Source organism: Physeter macrocephalus, chromosome 15 (assembly GCF_002837175.3).
Source record: "Physeter macrocephalus isolate SW-GA chromosome 15, ASM283717v5, whole genome shotgun sequence".
In the NCBI taxonomy this organism is placed as follows: domain Eukaryota; kingdom Metazoa; phylum Chordata; class Mammalia; order Artiodactyla; family Physeteridae; genus Physeter; species Physeter macrocephalus.
The window spans coordinates 69,129,396-69,154,914 of NC_041228.1; the positions used below are offsets into that span (position 1 = coordinate 69,129,396).

The window sequence follows — 25,519 nt, forward strand, 5'->3', positions numbered from 1 at the left end:
TTCCAGGTCACTTATCCGTTCTTCTGCCTCAGTTATTCTGCTATTGATTCCTTCTAGTATATTTTTCTTTTCAATTATTGTATTGTTCATCTCTGTTTGTTTGTTCTTTAATTCTTCTAGGTGTTTGTTCTTTAATTCTTCTAGGTCTTTGTTAAACCTTTCTTGCATCTTCTCGATCTTTGCCTCCATTCTTTTTCTGAGGTCCTGGATCATCTTCACTATTATTATTCTGAATTCTTTTTCTGGAAGGTTGCCTACCTCCACTTCATTTAGTTTTTTTTCTGGGGTTTCTTCTTGTTCCTTCATCTGGTACATATCCCTCTGCGTTTTCATCTTGTCTGTCTTTCTGTGAATGTGGTTTTTGTTCCACAGGCTGCAGGATTGTAGTTCTTCTTGCTTCTGCTGTCTGCCCTCTGGTGGATGAAGCTGAGAGGCTTGTGCAAGTTTCCTGATGGGAGGGACTGGTGGTGGGTAGAGCTGGGTGTTGCTGTGGTGGGTAAAGCTCAGTAAAACTTTAATCCGCTTGTCTGCTGATGGGTGGGGCTGAGTTCCCTCCCTGTTGGTTGTTTGGCCTGAGGCGACCCAGCACTGGAGCCTACCTAGGCTCTTTGGTGGGGCTAATGGCGGATTCTGGGAGGGCTCATGCCAAGGAGTACTTCCGAGAACTTCTGCTGCCAGTGTCCTTGTCCCCACGGTGAGCCACAGCCACCCCCCGCCTCTGCAGGAGACTCTCCTACACTAGCAGGTAGGTCTGGTTCAGTCTCCAATGGGGTCACCGCTCCTTCCCCTGGGTCTGATGCGCACACTACTTTGTGTGTGTCCTCCAAGAGTGGAGTCTCCATTAACCCCAGTCCTGTCGAAGTCCTGAAGTCAAATCCCACCAGCCTTCAAAGTCTGATTCCCTAGGATTTTCTCCTCCTGTTGCCGGACCCCCAGGTTGGGAAGCCTGACATGGGGCTCAGAACCTTTACTCTAGTGGGTGGACTTCTGTGGTGTAAGTGTTCTCTAGTTTGTGAGTCACCCACCCAGCATTTATGGGATTTGATTTTATTGTGATTGTGCCCCTCCTACTGTCTCATTGTGGCTTCTCCTTTGTCTTTGGATGTGGGGTGTCTTTTTTGGTGAGTTCCAGTGTCTTCCTGTCGATGATTGTTCAGCAGTTAGTTGTCTATAGTTAATATTCTTAAAGAAATTAAAGAAAATATTACACCACAAAGCAAATATAGGAACTATGAATAAAGGATGGGGAAAAAACCCTGAAAGCCTGTAAGTTGAATATATGGTTATAAAATAAAACTATTTGAAGAGCTAGAGGATATTTAAGAGCCCTTCCAGAACATAGAAGACAAAACAAATTGTCCTAAAAAGGAGAGAAAATAATAAACATAGAAGGCCAATGGAGGAGGAACATCTTATAATAGAAGTCCCAGAAAGAAAAAAAAACAGAGAAAATGTAGGAAATTATCATAGAGATGATGCAAGAGTCGGGATTGTGAGGGCAGCAGCTGTACCACAACCAAGCTAGGTGAACACACTGTGCCCTGCCTTCCCTGCACAGCAGCTGCAGCCCCACCACAGCTGGTGGGCAAGTGCAGCCCACACAAGGGACACTCCTTGAAGCACCTGGCTCCAGGAGATTCTGTTATTCTGGGCCCCACTGGTCATCTCCTAGAGAAGACCACTCCTTCAATCAAGGCTGGGATAGGTAGCTGTTTCACCTAATACATATAGACAAACAGAAAGAGTGAGGCAAAATGAGACAGGGGTATATATTCCAAGCCAAACAACAAGATAAATCCCTAGAAAAAGACCTTAATGAGGTGTATATAAGCAACCTACCACATAAAGAGTTCAAAGTCATGGTCATAAAACTGCTCACCTCAGGAGAAGAATGGATGAACACAGTGAGAACTTCAATAAAGAGATAGAAAATATAAGAAAGTACCAAACAGAAGTTATAAGTGAACTGAAAAATACACTTGAGAGGGTTCAAGAGAAGACTCGATGAAGTAGAAGTATGAAGCAACGAGCTGGAAGACCAAGCAATGGAAATCACTCAGACAGAGCAGCAAAATTAAAAAAAAATTTTTTAAGTGAATATACCTTAAGGGCCTCTAGGACAACATCAAGTGAAATAACAGTCACATTATAGGAATCCCTGAAGGAGAAGAGAGAGAGAGAGAAAAGACCAGAAAAGTTATTTGAATAAATAATGGCTGAAAACTTTCCTCATCTGGGGAAGGAATCAGACATCCAGGTCCAGAAAACCCAGAGAATTCCAAATAAAATGAACTCAATGAGAGCCACACCAAGACACATTATAATTAAGGTGGTGAAAGTTAAAGATAAAGAGGGAATCTTAAAAGCAGCAAGAGAAAATCAACTCATTACATACAAAACCCCATAAGGCTATCAGCAAATTTTTCAGCAGAAAGTTTACAGGCCAGAAGGGAGTGGCATGACATATATAAAGTGCTGAAAGGAAAAAAATTCCAACCAAGAATTCTCTGCCTGGCAAGGTAGAGAATTCATTGAGAATTGGAGAGATTAAGATTTTTACAGATAAGCAAAAGGATGTCATTACCACTAAATTGGCTCTATAAGAAATGTTAAAGGGACTTCTCTAATCTAAAAAAAGGCATTAATTAATCATTTAAAAAATATGAAAGTAAAAATTTCACTGGAAAAGGTAGATAAATAGTAAAAGTAGTGGATCAATTGCTTAAAAAGCAAGTGTGAATGTTAAAAGACAAAAGTAGTCAAATTAACTAAAATTACAATAATTAGTTAAGGGAAGCATAAAATAAAATGATGTAAAATGTGTCATTAAAAATTTAAAACATGGGAGGGTGTAAAAATGTAAAGCTTTGGAATGTGTTCAAAGTTAGTTTGCAAGTTAAAAGAGACTACTATATACATAAGATGTTGTATGTGAACCTCACAGTAACCACAAAGAAAAAACTTATAGTAAACACACAAAAGAAAATGAGAAAGGAACCTAAACATAACACTAAAGAAATCCAGAAAACCACAAGGACAGAAAGAAAGAGAAAAAGAAAGGAACAGAGAGGAATTTTTTTAAAAGCCAGAAAACAATGAACAACATGGCAGTAAGTACATACTTACTTTAAAATGATTATTTTAAATGTAAATGCACTAAATTCACCAATCAAAAGACACAGGGTGACTGAATGGATTAAAAAAACAAAACCCATCTAATATGCTGCCTACAAGAGGCTCACTTCAGAAGTAAGGACACACACAGACTGAATGTGAAGGAATTGAAAACAGATATTCCATGCAATTGGAAATGAAAAGAAAGCTGGTGTAGCTATAATCATATCAGACAAAACAGACTTTAAAAAAAGAAGACTGAAATAAAAGAAAAGGGTACTACATTGTGATAAAGTGGTGAATCCAGAAAGAAGATATAACATTTATAAATATATATGTACCCAACATAGGTACATCAAAATATATAAAGCAAATATTAATAAACCTAAAGGAAAAAAATTGAAAGAAATACAATAATAGTATGGGACTTTTAACACCCCACTTATGGCAATGGATAGATCATCCAGACAGAAAATAAACATCAGCCTTAAATGACACATTAGATCAGAGGAACTTAATAGATATATACAGAACACTCAATCCAAAAGCAGCAGAATACACATTTTTTTCAAGTGCACATGGAATGTTCTCCAGGATAGATCACATGTTAGGCCACAAAACAAGTTTCAATAAATTCAAGAAGATTGAAATCATATCAAGCATCTTTTCTAACCACAATGGTATGAAACTAGAAAACACAAGAAGAGAAATGGAAAAGCCACTCAAAAAAGTGGAGATTAAACAACATACTACTGAATAACCAATGGGTCATCAAAGAAATCAAAGGAGAATTTTTTTTTTAATCCCACAGAAATACGACATACCAAATCTATGGGATGCAACACAAGTGGTTCTAAGGGAAATTCATAGCAATACAGGCCTACCTCAAGAAACAAGAAAAAGCAATCTAACTTTACATCTAAAGGAACTAGAAAAAAGAGAGCAACAAAGTCTAAAGTTAGTAGAAGGAAAGAAGGAAATGATAAAGATCAGAGTGTAAGTAAATGAAATAGAGACTAAGAAGACAACAGAAAAGATCAATGAAACTAAGAGCTGGTTCTTTGAGATGATAAACAAAATCAATAATCCTTTAGCTAGACTAACCAAGAAAAAAAGAGGGCTCAAATAAATAAAATCATAAGTGAAGGAGGAGTAATTCTGACTGACACCACAGAAGTACAAAGGATCATAAGAGAATACTACAATTATACATGAACAAATTGGACAACGTAGAAGAAGTGGACACATTCCTAAAGATATACAATCTACGTAGACTGAATCATGAAGAAATGGAAAACCTGAATAGATCAATTACTAGTAAGAAGACTAGATCAGTAATCAAAAAAACTCCTAACAAGCAAAAGTTCAGAACCAGACACTTCACTGGTGAATTCTACAAAACATTCAAAGAAGATGAAATACCTCTCCATCTCAAACTTCTGAAAAAATTGAAGAGGAAGGAACGCTTCCAAACACATTTTATGAGACCAGCATTCCAAACTCATTTTATGAGGGCAGCATCACCCTGATACCAAAACCAGACAAGGACACTAAAAAAAAGAAAAGAAAAGTAGAGGCCAGTATCCCTGATGAGCATAGATACAAACATTCTCAACAAAATATTAGCAAAACAAATTCAACAATGCATTAAAAGGATCATACACCAGGATCAAGTGGGATTTATTCCTGGGATGCAAGGTTGTTTGAACATTCACAAATCAATCAATGTGATACAGCACATCAGTGAATTGAAAAAGTCATATAATCCTCTCAAAAGATGCAGAGAAACCACTGATAAAATTCAAAATTCATATATGATAAAAACTTTCAACGAAGTGGATAAAGAGGGAATGTACTTGAACACAATAAAGGCTGTGTATGACAAACCCAGAGCTAACATTACACTCAAGAGTGAAAGCTGAAAGCTTTTCCTCTAAGATCAGGAAAACGACAAGGATACCAACACTTGCCACATTTATTCAACATAGTATTGAAAGTCCTAGCCACAGCAACTAGGCAAGAAAAAGAAATAAAAGGCATCCAAATTGAAAAGGAAGAAGTAACACTGTCACTTTTTGCAGATGACATGTATCTATATATAGAAAACTCTAAAGACCCCACCCCCCCAAAAAAAACTGTTAAAATTAATAAATGAAGTTGCAGGATTCAAAATCAATATGTAGAATTCTGTGGTGTCTCTATATACTACTAACATACTATCAGAAAAAGAAATTAAGAAAACAATCCCATGACAATTGCATCAAAAAGAATAAAATACATTAGAATAAATGTAAGCAAGGAGGTGAAATACCTGTACCTTGAAAACTATAAGACACTGATGAAAGAAATTGAGGAAGACACAAATAGAAAGATATTCCGTGCTTGTGGATTGGAAGAATTATTAAAATGCCCATACTACCCAAAGCAATCTACATATTTAATACAACCCCTTTCAAAATTCCAATGACATATTTTACAAATGATTCTAAAATTTATATGGAATCATGGAAGATTCTGACTAGCTGAAACAATCTTGAGAGAGAAGAACAAAGTTGAGGTATCATTCTCCCTGATTTCAAACTATAATTGCAAAGCTACAGTAATCCAAACAGTATGGTGCTGGCACAAAAACAGACTCATACATCAATGGAACATAATAGAGAGCCCAGAAACAAACCCACACATATATGGACAATTAATTTATGACAAAGGTGCCAAAAACTTACAATGGAGAAAGGAGAATCTCTTCAATAAATGGTGTTGGGAAAACTGGACAGCCACAAGCAAAGGAATGAAACTAGACCACTATCTTAAACCATACACAAAAATTAACTCAAAATGGATTAAAGACTTGAATGTAAGACCTGAAACCATAGAATTCCTAGCAGAAAACTTAGGCAGTAATCTTATTGAGATGCTGGTCTTAGCAGTGTTTTTGTGGATCTAACTCCAAAGGCAAGGGAAACGAGCAAAAATAAACAAATGGGACTACATCAAACTAAAAAGCTTCTGTACAGCAATGTAAACCATCATCCAAACAAAGAGGCCACCTATTGAATGGGAGAAGATATTTGCAAGTAATATATCTGATAATGGGTTAATATCCAAAATATATATAGAACTCATACAACTCAACCACAAAATAACAACCCAATTTTAAAATGGGCAGAAAATCTGAATAGACATTTTTCCAAAGAATCCATTACAGATGGCCAACAGATACATGAAAAGATGCTCAACATCACTAATTAGTAGAGAAATACAAATCAAGACCGTAATGAGATAGCACCTCATACCTGTTAAAATGGCTATTATCAAAAAGTCAAGAAATAACAAGTGGTGGAAAGGATGTGGAGAAAAGGGAACCCTCATACATGGTTGGTGAGATTGTAAATTGGTGCAGCCACTATGGAAAGCAATATGGAGATTTCTCAAAAAATTAAGAATAGGACTACCATATGATTCAGCTACTATACTTCTAGGTATTTACCCAAAGAAAACAAAAACGCTAATTTAAAAAGATATATGCACTTCTATGTTTATTGTAACATTATTTACAATAGCCAAGATATGGAAATAATCTATGTATCTACTGATGGATAAATGGATAAAGAAGATGTGGTATACACACACACACACACACACACACACACACACACACACACACACACACACACACACACACACACACACACACACCCCAGATACTACTCAGCCATAAAGAAGAATGAAATCTTGCCATTTGTGACAATGTGGATGGTCTTTGAGGGTATTATGCTAAGTGAAATAAGCTAGAAGGAAAAAGACAAATACCATATAATTTCACTCATGTGGAATGTGAATAAACAAATGAACAAACAAAATAAAACAGAACTCACAAATATAGAGAACAGATTGGTGGCTGTCAGAGTGGAATGGGGCTTGTGGGTGGGCAAAAGTAGTAAAGGAAGTCAACTGTACGGTGAGGGGTGGTAACTAGAATTTTGGGGGTGGTCACTTATAAAGTATTTAGATATTGAGTTATGTTGTACACCTGAAACAATAATAATGATAATAATAATGGTAATAATAATAAAAGAAGGTTGAGGAGAGAAGTGGAGAGATGGGAAAAGACAATCCTAACTAAATAACATTAGTAGTTTGATCCAGCCATGTCCGTAGCTAGATACATTCCTGAACATCCCAGCTATATAAGCCAATAAATTCTGTTCTTGTTTTAAAAAAAGAAAAGAAATGAGAATCAGAATGACATTGAATTTTTTTATCGGCAACCCTCAATGATAAACCACAAGGGAACAATACTTTCAAAGCTCTGGAGGAAGATTATGTTCAACCTGGAATTGCATACCTTGCTGAAGTATCACTCAATTATCTTGGCTAAATAAAACCCTTTTCAGAAATTCAAGAACTCGCACTATTTTTTATTGCTGAGGAATATTCCATTGTATGATACCACCAATTGGAAGTGCTTCCAATTTGAGGTCATGATGAATAAAGCAGCTATAAACATTTTTGTACCAAAAAAAAAAAGCAATTCAAGAACTCAGAAAATTTACCTGCCATACATCTTTTCTTAGAAAGTTATCTGTGGTTGTGCTCTAGCAAAATAAATGCAGAAATCAAGAAGGAATAAATCATATAACTCTGGATAGTGAATTCAATCAATAAACAGAAAAGAGAAGTCCCATTAAGAGAGCTGTGCACCAGACCAGTCTGAAAGCAGCAGGTTAGAGTACTCAAGTAGAGGGATCTTAAAAATAGGGGAAGGGCTTGATCGATTGCTTATCATAATTGAAATCTGAAAGAAATTGGGAAGAAAAGTAAGACAGTAATTCTGGGAAAAACCAAAGTGGGAATATAAAAAAGGTAATTGGTAATTGTAGAAAAACAAAAAACAAGAAAGGAAATATATCAGAGTCTGTGACTTTGTTCTGCAGTGAACACTTTTTACATAGTCAATAATTACAAACTATATTGATTTTTAACTTTTAGATCAATCTATAGTCAACACACAGAGTGCTTTAACTATAGCTATGTAAGTATTAACACTGACAATCTAAAAGTACAGTTGAGAGATCCTGGGATATCAAGGTGCAGGAGGGCGTGTGAAAAGCTGAAAGGATACTAACATTCTCATTTTACAATCCAGAGAGTTAAGAGTTATTGTTTATATAGGAAGGATCAGGAAATGATTCTATGAATGTATTACTTAAAGATGCAAGGGTAAGATGTAGAAGAAAATTTAAAAAGCAGGTCATTAGGATAGTGATCAACAATGAAGAATGAATAGAAAGTGGTACATTTTGACGGAATGCCATGCAGTCAATAAAACAGATGTCATTTAGATATAGGAAAATGTTTGAGATATTATTTTAAGTGGAAAAAAGTAGATTATAAATTTTTAGTTATAAAATGTTATCTAGTAATTTCTATATGATAGGTTTGTAGATTTTAAAAAATACTCCATTCATTGTCTACAGTTCATCCATTCAAAAGGTTTATTGGGTATCTACCATGTTTTAGCACTGTGCTAGGGGCTGGAGTAACAAAAATGGCAGTTTATAGAGAAAATCAAGTCTCTGCCACACAGTTGACAGTCGAGCAAGGAAGCTACATATTGTACCAGTAAGGATGTAAAAATGTGAGCTTTATGATGGAGGACATTCATGATGTTAGGAGAACATGGAGCACAGGTCCCAAACCTAATCTAGGAATCTGGGAAAGATTCCTCGGACCAATTACTTTTAAGTTAAGAGGAGGGGGAGGAGGAGGAGTTGTTGTTAGGCAGAAATTCACAATTAGGAACACAGTCTTATTCCAATTACATAAAATATATGAGCTCAGGAAAAATTCTCAAGGGAAACAACAAAATATTAATGGAGATGATATTCTGGAATGTGAGGAATTTTGTACTCTTATTTATACTTTTCCAATTTTTCTAAGTTTTCTGTAAGGCGGATGAATGGCTTTGATAATCAGAAGAGATTAATAAAAGTTACTGTTACTAGTGAAGCAGTTAGATATTTGTGCTGTTTGAGGTCCTCTCCCTAGCCCTACCTATGGAAGTTACAAACAATTGCCAAACCACCTATCCACCCTCGGCACTGTTAAAGGCTGTCATTGGAGATGGTAGATTCATTTCAACAAGTGTTTCAGTTAGCAAACCTGGATTATGTCTTCATTTGCCATGAACTTTGCTAGTAGAAGCATACGCTGGGATCTCCTCAAAAGTCAGGGAGATGCAGATGGCAGGAATATGCCCAGCAGGTACCTATTATTTCTAATATTTCTTTATTCATTGGACTGCTGTGCCATCTTTTTAAATTTAACTATACCCTGTATTATGTTCCTTTTGAAAAATGTGGTTGAAAGCATGAAGTAATCCCTGTTTTGTGCCTGTATTTCTTGGATTGTGTTTTTAGGTTCTAAAAGCATTTAAATTGGTTCTCCAGTGACTCCTTTCAAGAAGTTATTCCTACATATAAGACTGAATCTGTCAGTGGTAATTTTTAAAGACTTGGGTATTTAGTTTGCTGTACATATAAGTCCTCTTGCAATATGTTATTTCTTCAATCACACATTTGTATCATTATTTTGAGAACCACATAACTCTATACTTTATCAAAAGATCTCTTTTTTCCAAAGTAAACTAAGGTGGAAAATCAAATTAATGCAACTTAAGTTGGCAATGCATTTAAAAACCTCATGTTATAATGACGAGATTCAGCTGACAGGTAGATTGCAGTGTGTACACAGAGATCAGGTGCTAGGGCATCAGCAAGCATAGAGATCTCTGTGCTCTCATGCCTTAGGAGATTTATCAATATACGAAAGTCAGAGAAAAGGTAACTCAGGATGGGTGTGTGAACATGTTGCTTTACCTAAGTTCATCTTCTCACTTCAGTTTGTTTCTGTGTCTCTGCTGGAAAAGGCGGTTCAAAGGGTATTGTTATATTATGGAACTACTACAGCTGGTAGTCAAAAGAACTGGATTCTAATTCTGACTTTTATCACTAACTAGCTGAGAGACTTCAGGTAAGTCACTTAACCTCTCTGGTTCTCATTAAAACTAAATGATCTCTTCCAGTCATTTCTAATGTGAATGCTCAGTGATTTGATGAGATCTAACTTTTGGCTAAATTGTGGCGAGTAGGAGCTACTCTGCACAGTTCCTCCTCCGCTGAGATCTAGGCTTTTTGTTCCTCACCCCTAGCCACTTTGCCCAACCAACTGCCTACTTTAGGAAAATCTTACAGCAAGGATTCAGCAGTGATGAGGGAGCTATACTAAAACAACAGCCTCCATATGGCCCAGGAGGAGAGAGATCTGAAAAGGTTTGGGGTTAGTCAAAGCCTAGAATAAGTTGTTTCTTCTCTGGAGGAACCTCCCAGGTCTCCCCAACTAAACCCATGGTCTTATCCCTTTCCTGGTTCTTCTGTATCTGTTAACCTCAACTTCCCCTTTCAAATCTACTTTCACCTCCAGGTTGATATCCATGCTGAGATATGCCAATGGGGACAGAAGAGGGTTCTTTTCTTACTAACATAAAACACAGTTTTCCTCTAAAATCTCAACCAATTTCATAATTATGATCTTCTATTGACAACTCACATCTTCCGCAGAAGACACATGTCTTTCTCTGTTCTCTTATGTCAAAAGTACATTCCAGGGCTTCCCTGGTGGCACAGTGGTTGAGAGTCCGCCTGCCGATGCAGGGGACACGGGTTCGTTCCCGGTCCGGGAAGATCCCACATGCCGCGGAGCAGCTGGGCCCGTGAGCCACGGGCAAAAAAAAAAAAAAAAAAAAAAAAAAAAAAAAAAAGTACATTCCATAGTGTAATGATCCAACTATGGGCTGACTTCTCTGAAAACTGCCAGAATTTCTCTTTCTACCTTGCTTTTGTTTCTAAGAGCAGTTGTGGATTATTATAGACCCAAAAATAGGAGTTGAAATAAGCATTGCATCATTTGTCATGCTAGATACAAAGGAAGTAGCAGAGGTAATCAGGAATGAGGAAAAGGAAATTTCTGATAAACAGCTCTGATGGTTATATAGAAGCTGAATTGAATCATAGACACCAGAGTTTGGAATTGAATTTTGAATTGCAGAATTAGAGGTAACTGCCTCCCACCTATATGATAGTATCGATTTATTTTGAAATTTGAGTGTGGTTTTATAGGCATTCCATTCTGTGATACTGCCAGAGAGCATTTATTTATTTACCAGTCTCCCATGCAGCACATTTGAATTTGGAAAAAGAAATAATTAAAACAACAACAACCTGGGTGCTCCTGATGTGGATACTATCATGGATATTAATAGTATTTGGAACTAAAATGAATGAGGTTATCTTTTACAAGATCAATATTCATCAGTGAAAACATGTAACTGACAAATTCAGCCCTGTAATCAAGCAGTTTAAGCCTTTCCCAGTGTAGAACAGGAAGTTAGAATGAATGCTTCTGTCATTGGGCTTGCACTGAGTAAACTAGATAAAGATAGTTTAACTCACTCACCTCTCACTGGTACTTTCTCTAGTTTGGAAACAGAAAAGTCCAAAATTAATTTCAGATTCTGAGAGAGGAGACAAAGGAGGAGCAGTGAGTTTCTGGGAGAACTTAAAATCTTTCCTGACTGAACCTGGTTTGTGCCTCTTCGTCATGGGAGTAGCTCTTGCATCATTTTAAAAACTTGGGCAGTGTTTCAAGAGACTTATTGGTCTTGCCTCTGCAGACTCGTAATTCCTTCATCTGTTCTTGGGAGGAAAAAGCAGTTAGAGGCTTAAAAGCTGGACGTCTCTGCACACCCATCTCCTTGTTCTTCATTCTTATCCAGGCAGAAAGGTAACGGGACACTTTGTCTCTAGCAAAGGGATATTTTCCAATACTGAGGCGTTGCCTGACACAGCTGGTCAGAGAAGTTAGGTGGGGGAGGGGAGGGGAGGATCCAGAGTCACCCCCCATAACTGGTTACTGCTTTTCCCACAAGACCGTGTGTGGATAGACCTCCCTTCCTTCACTCTTTCCCTTCCTCTCCCCTCTCAGTCACTGTCTCTTTCCTGACCTTCAGTTTGGCCTTTCCTAGTAAGAGGTCAGTATGTGTTCACACTTGGGAAATCTCATTCAAGAATTTTTGTCAATGGACAAGTCATAAGAAGCCCTTCCATTTTAGGGCTCGTTGACGTCACCAAGGAGGCGATAAATATCTGTTGATATAATTGGATGTGAGATTCAGTGTTGAGAGAGCAAAAATTCTGCCCCTCGTTCCCCGGCAGGGCCCTGTGATTTATGCAGGAGCAGAGCCAGCACGCAATCGAGCTGTCAAGAGAGCGTCAGCTTATTAGGCAAATGCTGCGTGGTTTCTGAAGAGGGTCGACGCTATAAAATCCCACTCCGGGCTCTGGTGTGGAGAAACTCGGAGCCCAAGTCCATTGAGAGACTGAAGAGAAAGAGAAGAGGGAAAGAAGAAGAGAGTGGGGAAAGAAAGGAGAAGGGAAGAAAACCCCTGAGAAAGCCCCGGAGACGTTCCTCTGCAGAGAGGCGCAGCGCTCCGAGCGCTCACCTGCAGAAGCGCCTCAGAAGGTAGGGAGCGCCTAGACGGAAACGCGCCTCCAACTTTGCACCGCCTGGGCTGCCGCGGTCTGCGCCGCGCAGCCAGCCGTCCCTAGGCGTGCGCGTGTGTGCGCGTGTGTGCGTGTGTGCGTGTGTGTGTGTGTGTGTGTGTGTGTGCGTGTGTGTGTGTGTTTACCGACTGTGCCCCAAGATTCCGATAGTAGCTAGGATGTGGCTAAAGCGAACTTAGACGGCTGCTCATCGTTGCCCGAACTGGCAGTTGTCCCTCGCGGGCTGCGTAACGTGTGTGCGTGTGTGTGTGTGTGTGTGTGTGTGTGCGTGTGTGTGTGTTTACCGACTGTGCCCCAAGATTCCGATAGTAGCTAGGATGTGGCTAAAGCGAACTTAGACGGCTGCTCATCGTTGCCCGAACTGGCAGTTGTCCCTCGCGGGCTGCGTAAATGAGCCCCCCATCCATCCCGGCCGCCGAGAGAAGGATGCAAGGGCAGGGATGGAGAACGAGGAGGAGGAGGCAGCAGTTCTCAATTCGGAGGAAAACGCTGAAACATCCGGAAAGGGTGGGGCGGGGGCTGGGGGGAGAGGTGGAGAACAGGTGAGACCTTAAATCTGTAGGGCTTCTCTAGAGCTCGGGGGATTGGTTTGGGGGGCCGTTACGAAGGGGACTCAGGGACCGTCCCTTCGTGAGTCTCGTGAGAAGAGTCAGTCCGGCCTGACGAGGGGCTGCGCTTTGGCGCCGAGCCCTGCAGGCGTCCCTTTTCCTGCTCCCCGTCTCGGCCTCCCTCCGGCTCTGGAAGTCCGAGTTTGCGCGCTTCAGCACCGCGGACAGCGCCCGCCCGAGCCCCCGAGCCGGGTCTGTGGGTGTCGTCCTGTAGGAAGCCCCCCCACCCCGCCCCGAGTGCACCTCCCAGTTGAGCTCAACTCTGATCAACTCTTGCTTTCTCTCCTTCTCTCTCTCGTTCCGTCCGCTGCCCACCTCGGTGCCGCACCTAGCGCCCCTAACATGCGGCTGCCGCTGCTCGTGTCCGCGGGCGTCCTGCTGGTGGCTCTCCTGCCCTGCCCGCCGTGCAGGGCCCTCCTTAGCCGGGGGCCCGTCCCGGGGGCCCGGCCGGCCTCGCAGCACCCCCAGCGCCTGGATTTCTTCCAGCCTTCGCCGCAGCCTCAGCAGCCGCAGGCTCGGCCCGTCCTGCTCCGCATGGGGGAGGAGTACTTCCTCCGCCTGGGTAGCCTCAATAAGAGCCCCGCTGCTCCGCTCGCGGCCGCCTCCTCGCCTCCTGCCGGCAGCAGCGGCAGCCGCCTTTCGCCGGACGAGGTGGCCGCCAACTTTTTCCGCGCGTTGCTGCAGCAGCTGCCGCTGCCCCGGCGCCCGCTCGACAGCCCTGCGCGTCCGGTGGAACGCGGCGCCGAGAACGCCCTCGGCGGCCGCCAGGAGGCACCGGAGAGGGAGAGGCGAGCCGAGGAACCTCCCATCTCCCTGGATCTCACCTTCCACCTCCTCCGAGAAGTCTTGGAAATGGCCAGGGCTGAGCAGTTAGCGCAGCAAGCTCACAGCAACAGGAAACTGATGGAGATTATTGGGAAATGAAACGGTGCGTTTGGCCAGAAAGATTCTGCCTTTAACACAAAAAGTAAAAATTAAAAATAATGCAGTATTCTGTACCACAGCATTGCTCTGATACCGTTTGTTTATTTTTATAGAGCTTGAGACGTAGAGGATGTACAGCCAGAGCGCCCATACTCCTCAGTGAGCATGCACAAAGTGTATTCACGTGCAGTAACAGCAACATCCTGTAATTTGTACCGTGTACTTATAGTTTCTATTTCCAGGTGTCTTTAACAGTGTTTCGAAGAGAGTATAGGCCCAGGAGGAAATGTTTTGAAGAAGCAGACAGAAGTCACACAATTGATTTTGTTGTGGTCTTAGCCAAAAAGAATGTCATTCTCTTGGGTGGGTGAGACAAAATCTGTAAGCTCTTTGCACCAACTTTTCCTTGTAAACGTTTCAGTAATAAAACAGCTTTCCAATCCTTGGTCAATTTGGTTGTGTAAGAGAATGTTGAATATTTATATTTCTAATAAAAGCTGCACAGGTAATCATGACTTTATTTTTCCTCTTCAGTGCTCACAGGGGAATATACTCTGAGCTCCTTATTTCCTCCAAATTGACTTCAGCACAAGAGAAAACAAAACTCCTTGCATTTCATTTTCTACTAAAAACACAAGCCTATGTCAGTGGCTTAACTGCAACCACCTTGGACTCATCTCTGCGCCTCAGGTTACTCCTCTGAGGTTGAGTTAAGTAATTGGGAAAGTTGTTTCCAGTTCTAAGGCTGGTAATTCTATAAATGGAAGATTGATTCATAATGGAAATAACATCTAACCCTGATTACCTATAAGATGTGAAATAATTGGGGACAGTGGGGAGGGAGGAAAGGAAAAGAGGACAAGGGCTGTGGCGGGGCTTTCCTCCAATTAGGGGCCAAAATGCTGCATTGTTTTCCCATGAGAAAGCCTTACTTTATCAAACGATTACTTTGGTACCATTAATTATCTTTTTTCTAAGCTATTTTCCACTGCTGTCTTCTAGTAGGAGAAACTTAATGGCCTCTCCACTTAAAAGAACTAAATGTAGTTGCTGTAAAATGGCCCTTGGGAACATTTTTTTAATAAAGCACATTTTGACTTTTATAACTTCACAAATACCTCATGTATGTTTATGCCAACCCTAATCACTTTAATTCTTAGGAATACAAACTATCTCTATGCACTTCTAAAATCAAACAGCACACCTAATTAGTTTTACAATGCACTCACCTTTGGTAGTTTAGTTATAACTTTAAAAATTCAATCGAATGTTTAATACTTCAAAATTAATTTGGATGGATGAGGATGCTTCTTCCCTTGAGACCCTTTAAATTCACTTGATTAGTGGATTAATAAGATGATATGAAACATAATAAATCATTGTAAGACTGAGTTGTTAAAAACAGCATTTATTTAAGAGTTCATACAGAGTAAACTTATGTTTCAAAGGAGGCAAAATTATGGTGGAACAAATAAAGCATGATTTAAATACATATATATATATTTGTACATGTGTAATGTGTATTGTGTGTGTGTATATATATATTTAAATACATGCAGTTATTCTACAGTTCAGCAGATTGGTGCCTCAGTGGATACATGAGAAAATAGACAGTTCCTGTTGAAAAGTCTTTTTTAGTTAAAGTGCCTGATATCTGCATATCTAAAACTAAGATTAGAAAAATGTCACAAGAAATGTCCTTGGCCTTTAGCCTTCTGGACTATGAAAGTGTCACCAGAGTCAAAGAACATTTCTGGATATCCACTCAGAGACATCTGTTGTGGAAAAGAGGAAAGCTTTGTGAAGCATCTCATATCTTTGGTCAATGATTTACCTTTTGTCCATATATTGATAAATCAGTCACTTCTGAATTAACACTGAATTTCACTGACCACCTGCACTGTTAAAGAGGAAAGAGAATAAGAGCTACTATGATATCATAACAAAAGACAGTGCCTATTAGAGACGAGAGTGTAGTGCCCACATTTTTCAACACCTGCCACTTGTTATTGAAACACACACACACACACACATACCACACCTACAAACCCTTCATAATGTTTCCCACACAATAAAAGATTTGCATAAGATCAAGTTCCTTTTTTCCCAATGCTTTCTGCAACTGTTTTCTCAAAGCATTGTTTTCCCTCAATGTGTTAGCTAAGTCATCTGGAATTAAAGGGTATTTTTGGTAGAAATCCCGTTCAGAGGTCCCTTTCATCACCTGCATAATATTAGTTTCATCTAGGTTCCCTGCTGCCTGTGTGAATCTCAGCCAGGCAGACAGAGGTGCAGCAGTTAAAATGAACATCATTCGTTCAGGGAGTTCAACCAGGAAAAGGAGAAGACATGGCGAGCTGGCTGAGAATCAGCTCCATTCCCACTCCCTGAAGCTGCAGCCTGTCCCTGGAGGGGAGGGTCCTCAAATCCAGTCTGCAACAGAAGAAAATCTGCATCAGAGGAAAAAGAGGCCAGTCCTTTCTGAGTTGATCCAGTCACTTTTCTAGTGAGGAGAAAGGATAATAATAATTATATAGGACATAATTATTATTAGGAATGGAAAGCAAGCTCAGGTTATCTTGGCTATGGCCAAGAGCCATGAAAGGAATTCACACTCATGATCTAAAAAGGGGCAACAGTAATGCATGCCCCTTGGGAAACAGTACAGGCTATTCTGCTTTTTTTTAAAGTCCACTTGTACATGATTTACTGAGATGAAAATAACATTAAAACTAGTAGGAAGTTGGGTTTAGAAAAATCTGCAAAATAAATAAAATCCTGATTTAAATGACTTCACTACATCACACGACATATTATAATCTCTCCACTGCTAAAGTAAGAATTTCTACCAGCATGTGAAGAATATATATATATATATATATATATATATACATGTAATTTTTGCAAGACTGCAGGCTTAGTTTTGAGCAAATCATGAATAAAAGGACTTTTTTCTCCAGGCAATAAAATCTAATTACATAGACATTTCTAAAGAGATATCTATCTTTTATAGATACCAGACAGATACAAGTTATGATTTTGAAATCATTGATCTATCTAATCTCATAAGTGAAATTTATTTATGATGCCTTGAGTTTAAAAAATAATCACTCAGTGGAATGAGGGACAATCATAAAGAAGTCTTGCTGAAATGAGACTTGATGTAAACATGCAGACTGCTTCCATTGAAGGTACCATGACAAACAGTTCTTCCTCAGAGAACTACCAAACACAGACTAACATTCTGGTGACTTCACTGGTAAAGTTATCCCGTGGGATTAGAATGCCACTGATACCAAAGCGATGAGGTAGGCACATGCATTCAACCCAGAAGCCCTGGGTGATGTTATGAAGCTGCTGTATGAATGGACAGTACCTGGCACAGGCAAAGCAGAACTTTGGTGAGTATGTTGTTTCGTTGCCACTCAAACTAGTTTCAAGAGAAAAATGAGTGCTTGTCCTGTGCTTTACCAGATCTTACCCTAAGCATATATACTGTGTGCTGATGTTTCAAGTTCACTAAGATTTTCCCAAGTCCTTATGGCTTTAGGATTATCCTTCCCCCTGCCATGTTGTTCCCTGATAAAAAGTCAAGAAGGGCCATGGAATCATATTAGCCACAGTAGAATAAAACTAAAGCAGGTAGATTCCTATAAAGGAATAGTTGAGACATCAAGTGTGATCGGGCTTTTTTTAAAAGGCTGTTACTAGATTCTGTTGGTAACGAGTTAGCCACTTCAATGTCCTTGAAGTTGATATGGAATAAACGTCATCCTGACAGAACCCTGTGCCTATGTGTGCATGCTGAACTCGTCTCTTCCCCATCATGTCACCTTACTCTCACGAATCCTGAAAAAACCCAAGTGATCTAGGCGTATCATTAATGTGTAAAGTACTTTTCTCTAGCCATGCTGTATGAGTGAAGAGTGAACTCTGCCTAGATGAACAGACCATCAGGCTTCATTTTGTAGCCTCTTTTCCTTGAAGGCAATTTCTAATCTAGAGGAAACTTCCATGACAGTTGTTCTGAAATATCTGAAGGGTGAAACTAGAGTTGGGTAAGGTATTTTCTGCAGAGGGACAGAATATTTGTGACACTGCTGGTGGCTTGCAAGCCATTTGGGGCTGCTTTTGGAATCTTGTATATATTTTAGTGCTTTTTTTTTATACCCGAGATTAAAATCTATCTTCCATTTTCAATGTTTTAGCTGTTAATACCCTACAGCCTTCAAAACTTGGTATTAAATAGTTTGGGCTTGCTACTTTTACACTCTCATGTTTTCAGTCAGTTATTAGATTCCAAACAATATGGACCAATGCTATCTTTCAGAGAAGAAAGGCTGGTGCCAGAGCAGGGGGCTAAGAGCGGAGATTATCCTGAGTATCTATAGGTGATTATACCGTCTCCCTGGTCTTATATATGTGAACTTGAGTACCACCCCTGCCGTGAACCATCTCAGCAAGGAAGTTTTTTGCAAAGAGGCTTAGCCTGGTTTTGAATCCCAGACTAACAACTTATGAGCTGTATGACTCGGGCAAGTCACTTAACCTCTCTGAGCCTTAGTTTTCTCTTTTGTGAAATAGAGGTGACACCCTATCTCACAAGGTTGCTGTAAGGGCTGAATAAATAAAGTAATGCACCTAAAGCACTTTGCACACGACTCACTTATATTAACTGCTTCATAAATGTCCATTTCCTCCCTCCCTCCTTTCCTTTTCCTCCCTTCCTCCCTTTCTTCCTTCCTTCCCTCCCTCCCTCCCTTCCTTCCTTTTCTTCTCATATTAGCAAAGAGGCTCCTCTGCCACACAGAAACACCTGGGGACTGTTTGTGGGGAACGATATACAACAGCCAAGACGCCCCAGTAAAGAAAGACAATTGCATTTATGATGCTCATCTTTCCAGAATCGGACATCATGTATAAGTTGTAGTTCCTTGGGCACGCTGTAATCGTGGTTACTCATCACCCAGTCCAGTGTACCTCCACGTGGCCTGACTTTCTGTATGGCTCTCTCATAAAGGAAGGATGAGTTAAAAATTTAGCAATCTTTCTATAAGCCCAGCCCATTCAGCCATTAGCAGACATTTCCCTACCGCCTTCCCCAAGAGAACTGTATACATGTATTCCTTTAAATAGTTTTCCAAATGCTGGCTCTCCTTCATCACAGGAAGTGCTATTTCTTGGGAATAATGATGTCTCATTGAAGCTGAACAAAGGACAGAGAATGCTAAGCACTGATCTCCTCTACCTGCTTTTGAGTTTGTCCTGCATTCCAGTTTATTCTGAGATGTATGACAAGGGGAAGAAAGGATTGTTAGTCCGATATTATTTCTAAATTTTACACACTTTCCTCGGGTAACAAATGAACAAACTTACAACCACCATTTAGCCCTGCTCTATCAGCATGGGGCTTCAGATAAGTTGAGAAATGTGAGTTTTAGTCATAAAATAAAACCAGGAAATGGAACAGGGAGGCAGAATTTTCCATCTCAACTGGGAGACCCAGTTCAGTCAAGATCCACAGAAGACTAGCCGAAGGGAATGATATACCTTTGCTTAAAGGAAAGACCATTTTTCTCACATGAACTTGACCAGAAATTCTGGGTATTCATGAACCAGACTCACTCAGAAACACAAAATCTTTTATTTTCCTTTGATTTATTTCCTGTTACTATCAAGTGCCATTTGAAAGGAAACAAAGATAGTGTCAGATTCTGGTACTAGGCTATCTTTTCCCTGCGCTGAAGCTCAGGGTGGTGAGAGCTGCTCCCGTTCAGGGCTGAGTGATGCGTAAGCATCATCCTTGTTATGTCATCAAGAACCATTTCTTGCTGATGGGGGATAAGGTAGCATGAAATCTGCCAGAGGCCTGTGGATATCTTTCTCTGTGTATAGGACAGTTCCAGGTTATGGCCAGTGTTTGCTTGGCCTGAACTGTGCATGGTATTTTGAAAAAGGCTTGAATTAGTTGCAAACATTAAAAAATTAGTAGCAAGGGTGTGGAGAAATAGAAACTCTTGGGCACTGTTGGTGGGAATGTAAACCAGTGTAAAATAGCATAGCGATTCCTCAAAAACCTAAACATAGAATTACCTTATGATTCTGCAATTCAGTAAGAATTGAAAACAGGAACTCACACAGATATTTGTACAACCATGTTTACAGTGGCGCTATTCACAATAGGTGAAAGCAACCCAAGTATCCATCAACAGGTAAATAGATAAACAAAATGGGGCATATACATATAATGGGATATTACTCCATCTGAAAAAGGAAGGAAATTCTGACACATGCTACAACATGGATGAACCTTGAGGACATTATGCTAAGTGAAATAAGCCAGTCACTAAAAGACAAATTCAGTACAATCCCACTTACATGAGGTATCTAAAGTCCTCAAATTCATAGAAACAGAAAGTAGAATGGTGGTTGCCAGGGGTTAGGGGGAGGGGCCAATGGGAATATATTGCTTAATGGGTATATAGTTTCAGTTTTGCAAGATGAAAAAGTTCTGGAGATTGGTTGCATAATAGTGGGAATTTACTCAATGCTACTGAACTGAACACTTAAAAATGGTGGTTCAGATGGTCATTTTTATGTGTTTTTAACCACAATTAAAACAATATTTTTAATTAGGAGATTTCCCATTAAAATCTGGATTAGCAGGTCCTCTTGGCAAAGCAGAAATTTAGCACCCCAGAGCCTACAGGAAGGGCTGAGCAGCACGGTCACTTTGGGCTGGGTTGCACTCTCCCACAGAGTTTTCCGCAGTGCTCACCTCTCCCTTTTGCCTCCCCTGCTGCAAGGCTGTTTTCAGCGGTCGTTTGTCACTGTGCTTGTACAGTTGCTATGCTCAAAGTACGTTAAGAGGAAAGCAAACAATATCATGTATTATATTTGTGCTTCTATCAACATTTTTTCTTTCACCTCACCTGCTTTTTCATTAATCTCACCTTCTTGGTCTCTAAAGGCACACAAGCTTGTTGCTCTTAACAGAAGGTTAGTTTTTAGTAGGAAGGTGTCAAAGAAACGAGAGGATAATACTCAATGGAGTCTTTGGCTTGATTTTTATGCTAAATGGGATGAATATTTTTAAAAAGCCAACATGCTTCTTGTGGCAATATTCTTGACAATCAAAGTGTGAAACTGCCTTTGGCGTTTCACTGAGGCCAGATGTGTCCCTGGACACTTAGCGCAGGGGATATAACTGGGTGCCGTTTTGGAGGAAATGCTCTTGTTTGGGCTTGGGGGCAACACCAGTAGCCCCCTTTACCTAAATGCGGCTTGGCCCACTTGATTCACTGACTGAACAAAACGAAACAGACGCTTTCCTGATATTCACTCGGGCACAAGACAGGGTAGCCACATTTATAAGAGGAATTATTTTTTGCTAGCCGGAAATAAAAGAGTGAGCTGTGCCAGGTCATTTTGATGAGTAACGAGTGACCTCAGGCTGCCCTAAGCTTCCCAGGGCCTCCGTAAGGTGCCAGCCTCAGCCCTTCCCCAAATGAGCATGTGTACACAGATCCATTACAATGTAACTGTCCTGCGTTCCATTCCCTCAGGCTTATCCAAGTGATAGTAACTGATTGGATGAACTGAATTGCAACTGAGACATTAATGGATGCTGATGGCTCCGGGTCCACCCCTGCCAGCTACCATTTTACCTAGAAATGGCCCTGCCTCACCCTGAGGGCCGGGCTGTTGTGGACATGTCAGCCACATGCCCAGCACGGAAGGAGGTGCTGGGGGCAGTGAGGAAACTGTGTCCAGCCCCACACCTGGGCCTCGCCCTCCTCTCTGCCGCCGTGGACGCCAATCACAAATTCAACCTGACGGAAGGATCTGGTTACCATGCATGTTAAATGCCAGTCTTTCTAGGTCAATCCAAAAGAAGCCTTGAGCATCTACAGTGAAAGCCATTTGCCTTAAAGGAATGTGGGTGAGACGGGTAAGGCTAGACTTGAGGCCACTGAGTGGGCGACCACCAGTGTCTGTCCTGCACCTGCTGGGCTGGGTCAGAGAATCAGAGCCAGATGCTGGAAACAGGTGTGAGGAGGAATGCCGAGGTCAAGGGTAGAACGTTTATTCAGAAAGATTCAGCCCAAGCATTGGCCTGCTCCCTGCTTAGCATTCCTGAACCTCAGGCCCTTGGAGAGCTTAAGCATTATGGATTCCAGACTGGAAAAGAGAGTACAGCCAAGACCCTGGGCCAGTCATCAATGCCTGAGAAGTGACTGGGGCGTGGTCTGTGACTCACAGCCAAGGGTCTAAGCCCTGGAAACTCGGTTGGGCAGGTCCATCATGGGCAGTTCTTTCACAGGAAGGCAGTCATCTCTGCTCAGTGGCAGAGCCATGAAGGTATCCTAGGAATGCAGCACAGAGCTGTGACAATACAGCACGCTCTCCACAGATGCTAGAGGAAGGAGAAAAGAGGTACCCCTCGCCCCACCAAATGAGCCCTGGAAGGAAAACATTCACTAAAGAGCATTTTTTTCCCTTGGGAGGATTTACAGTTCTGCACACTGTGGGATGGAAGGGATGGATGAAGGGAGTTGATCTCGGGGCTTCGTTGCCATTAGCTGTGTCCCTCTTGCTAAGTTAGGGAAGATCAGAAACCAGCACTATGAAACGAGAAGAAATTAAACTCACTCACTTCTTCTTAACCTGGAGGAAGATGTGTGGTGTACTCTCTTTGGTCTGTTTCAAACATGGTGTCTAGGAATTGATGGGGTCGGTGGGGAGCAGGAAGGAGAAGTGAAAATGCTGATATCACAGTTCTGCAGAAACCTACAGGCAGCCTTCTTCTTAGGCATGGACCTGACATTGTGTGTCAGGCACAGAGTGTGTGTGTTCTCAGCCTTTCTGAAAGGAGAACTGAATTACAAAGGATGCTAATTAGATCATTAATTCCTCACAAACGGGACTTCTTTGCCTTGTGTGGGGGAAACAGGCAAACAGGTTTTCAAGAGCCGTGGGAGGCTGATGGTATTGCTGTGCCCAATTCATGGACAAGAAAGCATGGGATGGTTGAGCAATTGGCTCAAAGGAACACTGTGGGTTATGCTGAGACCATAAACCCAAGGAGGAAAGAGGCAGCGAGTGCTGCTGAGCATGCGAGACCAGGGCGCAGGCTGACACCACCCCAGGAAGTCAGAGACAGGGAGGCAGGTGGGTCAGCAGCCTGGGGTGCAGCTGAGGGACTGGTGCACTCATTTGCAATGTATGCGCACATCACTGCAGGCAGTGGAGGCTGAGAACCGACCTCTATGCGCATGTGTCATGGTCGGTCACACTGTTTTTGCCTCAATCACATCAACCCAGGTGAAGTGGGCGAGAACCGACCTCTATGCGCATGTGTCATGAGTGGTGAGTCAATGCAGAGAACCCTCGGTCGGTCACACTGTTTTTGCCTCAATCACATCAACCCAGGTGAAGTGGGGATTCACCCACTTTTTCTAGATGTGGGCACGGCCTCCATTCTACTGCACGCACACACTCCGTGGTGGTGGACAAGGGGTCACCGGGCACCAAGCTCCCAGCTGCTCCGTGATTTGGAGCGGGTCACTCATCCCCTATAATCCTCCACTAAACAATGAGGAAGTTTCACAATTCTTACTGTGCAGGGTTGTTGTGAGGTTTAAATGAGAGAATCTCTGTCAAAGACCTTGCCCATGAGTTACAGCCATTACCACGTGGCACTGGTTTCTCACGATGGTGGATTCCTTCTTTGCTTTGTTGGTTGTAGTGGGGAAAAGGACTAGAAATCACTGAGATACATAAATAAAGACAGAAAAAAATCCACAGGATGTACAACACTAACAAGAGTCTTAGAATCAGAGTAATAAACATTTTAAAAATACGGGAGGCAAAACCCAACTAGCTATGTCAAAACAACTCCCCCAGAGAGCGCTCCCCAGTGCCTGCGTTACTGCTCTGAGGAATCGTAGAGCTGTAGGCACAGGTTGCCAGGGGAAATGAATTCATTACGCTGCTCACACACAATTTACATTACATTTCCCTCTTTAAAATAGATACATCCGGGCTTCCCTGGTGGCGCAGTGGTTGGGAGTCCGCCTGCCGATGCAGGGGACACGGGTTCGTGCCCCGGTCCGGGAGGATCCCACATGCCGCGGAGCGGCTGGGCCCGTGAGCCGTGGCCGCTGAGCCTCCTTATCCGGAGCCTGCGCTCCGGAACGGGAGAGGCCACGGCAGTGAGAGGCCCGCGTACCGCAAAAAAAACCACAACAAAACAAAAACAGATACATCCATTTTAGCTTCCTATTAAAGTGACTTTTACTAAAAAAGCTATTTGATCCTGAGAAATATAGCCTACAGTTTCAGTATAGAATTTTTTTTTTGGCCCTTCTACAAAAGTCCCTAAATTGACAGTTATTAGGATGTCACTTTCCCAGCAGGAAAAAAAAAAAAAAAAAAAGAAAAAATTGCAGTTGCAGGATACAAATGAAAAAGCATTAATAATGTTCATATAATAGTCTCATTAAAACTGACTTCTTTAAATAAAAACCTTACTCCAAATATTTTTCTATGTAAAAATGCCTGCATTTCATTATCAGAACTTCTTATAATTTCCGGGACTATTAAGTACTGGACAATGTTATGCAGTCAATGTAGGCTAGTCCTGAGTGCTGATTGGTTGTCTCTCTATTTTTACCAAGTGAAATTCCAGCATAGTCAGGGTGCCTGGCTTATCAGCGATTCGATTCATAAGCTTGAATCTCCTAATTTGTAAAACACAAGCAATTGCTCTCAGTAGGGGTTTCTATTTGAAAATAATTTGACACCCGGAATCCCTCAATTAAATTTAGAGAACATAGTTAAATTGTCATTCATTTCAGTTTGTTTTGGAAATTTAAATAGGTCATTTCAAAGAACACAGGACCTATAGTCACGCTCATGGGAAATCATATTTGTGGTCTCCTGCTTTATTTTTTAAAACGTTCTGTGATACCTTGTGAAATTAATCTTGCTCAGAAAAGAAGCTTTCTGGACCTATAGCCTCAGGCATCTCCCACCTCTCAGTCCCTAGTGGCAGCTGGAGTTGGTATTTGCCCTTAAGATCGGAGTGAATGATTTGGTCTCAAAGGTTATTTGCATGAAAATTATTTTATCTTTTTGTGTGTGACAGCTCGTGGGGACCCAGAGCTCCACACGCCTGCTTTTCCTTGGAACGTTGGCTATTGTTCATCCCAGTTTAAGAAAATATTAATATTTTCAAGGGGACTGAAT

General features: G+C 41.2%; 2 protein-coding genes across 5 annotated transcripts in view; one reads left to right on the plus strand and one right to left on the minus strand.

Moving 5' to 3' along the window:
* Positions 1–14,759, plus strand: part of CRH (corticotropin releasing hormone) — an 82,241-nt gene extending 67,482 nt beyond the window's left edge. Inside the window, exons 2-4 of one of the 2 annotated variants that reach the window (XM_007123746.3) lie at positions 11,849–12,696; positions 13,678–14,273; positions 14,383–14,759. In XM_007123746.3, coding sequence (XP_007123808.2) covers positions 13,688–14,269 — 582 coding nt within the window. In that variant the 5' untranslated portion in view covers positions 11,849–12,696; positions 13,678–13,687 and the 3' untranslated portion in view covers positions 14,270–14,273; positions 14,383–14,759. Of the gene's footprint in view, positions 1–11,848; positions 12,697–13,296; positions 14,274–14,382 lie in introns of those variants that run through there. The other variant, XM_028500557.2, reaches the window with a different exon arrangement.
* A 918-nt stretch (positions 14,760–15,677) lies between these two features.
* Positions 15,678–25,519, minus strand: part of TRIM55 (tripartite motif containing 55) — a 42,158-nt gene continuing 32,316 nt past the window's right edge. For 2 of the 3 annotated variants that reach the window (XM_007123743.4, XM_007123744.4), the window contains one exon: positions 15,678–16,702. In XM_007123743.4, the coding sequence (XP_007123805.2) occupies positions 16,580–16,702 (123 nt within the window). In that variant the 3' untranslated portion in view covers positions 15,678–16,579. The remainder of the gene's footprint in view (positions 16,703–25,519) is intronic. The other variant, XM_055091232.1, reaches the window with a different exon arrangement.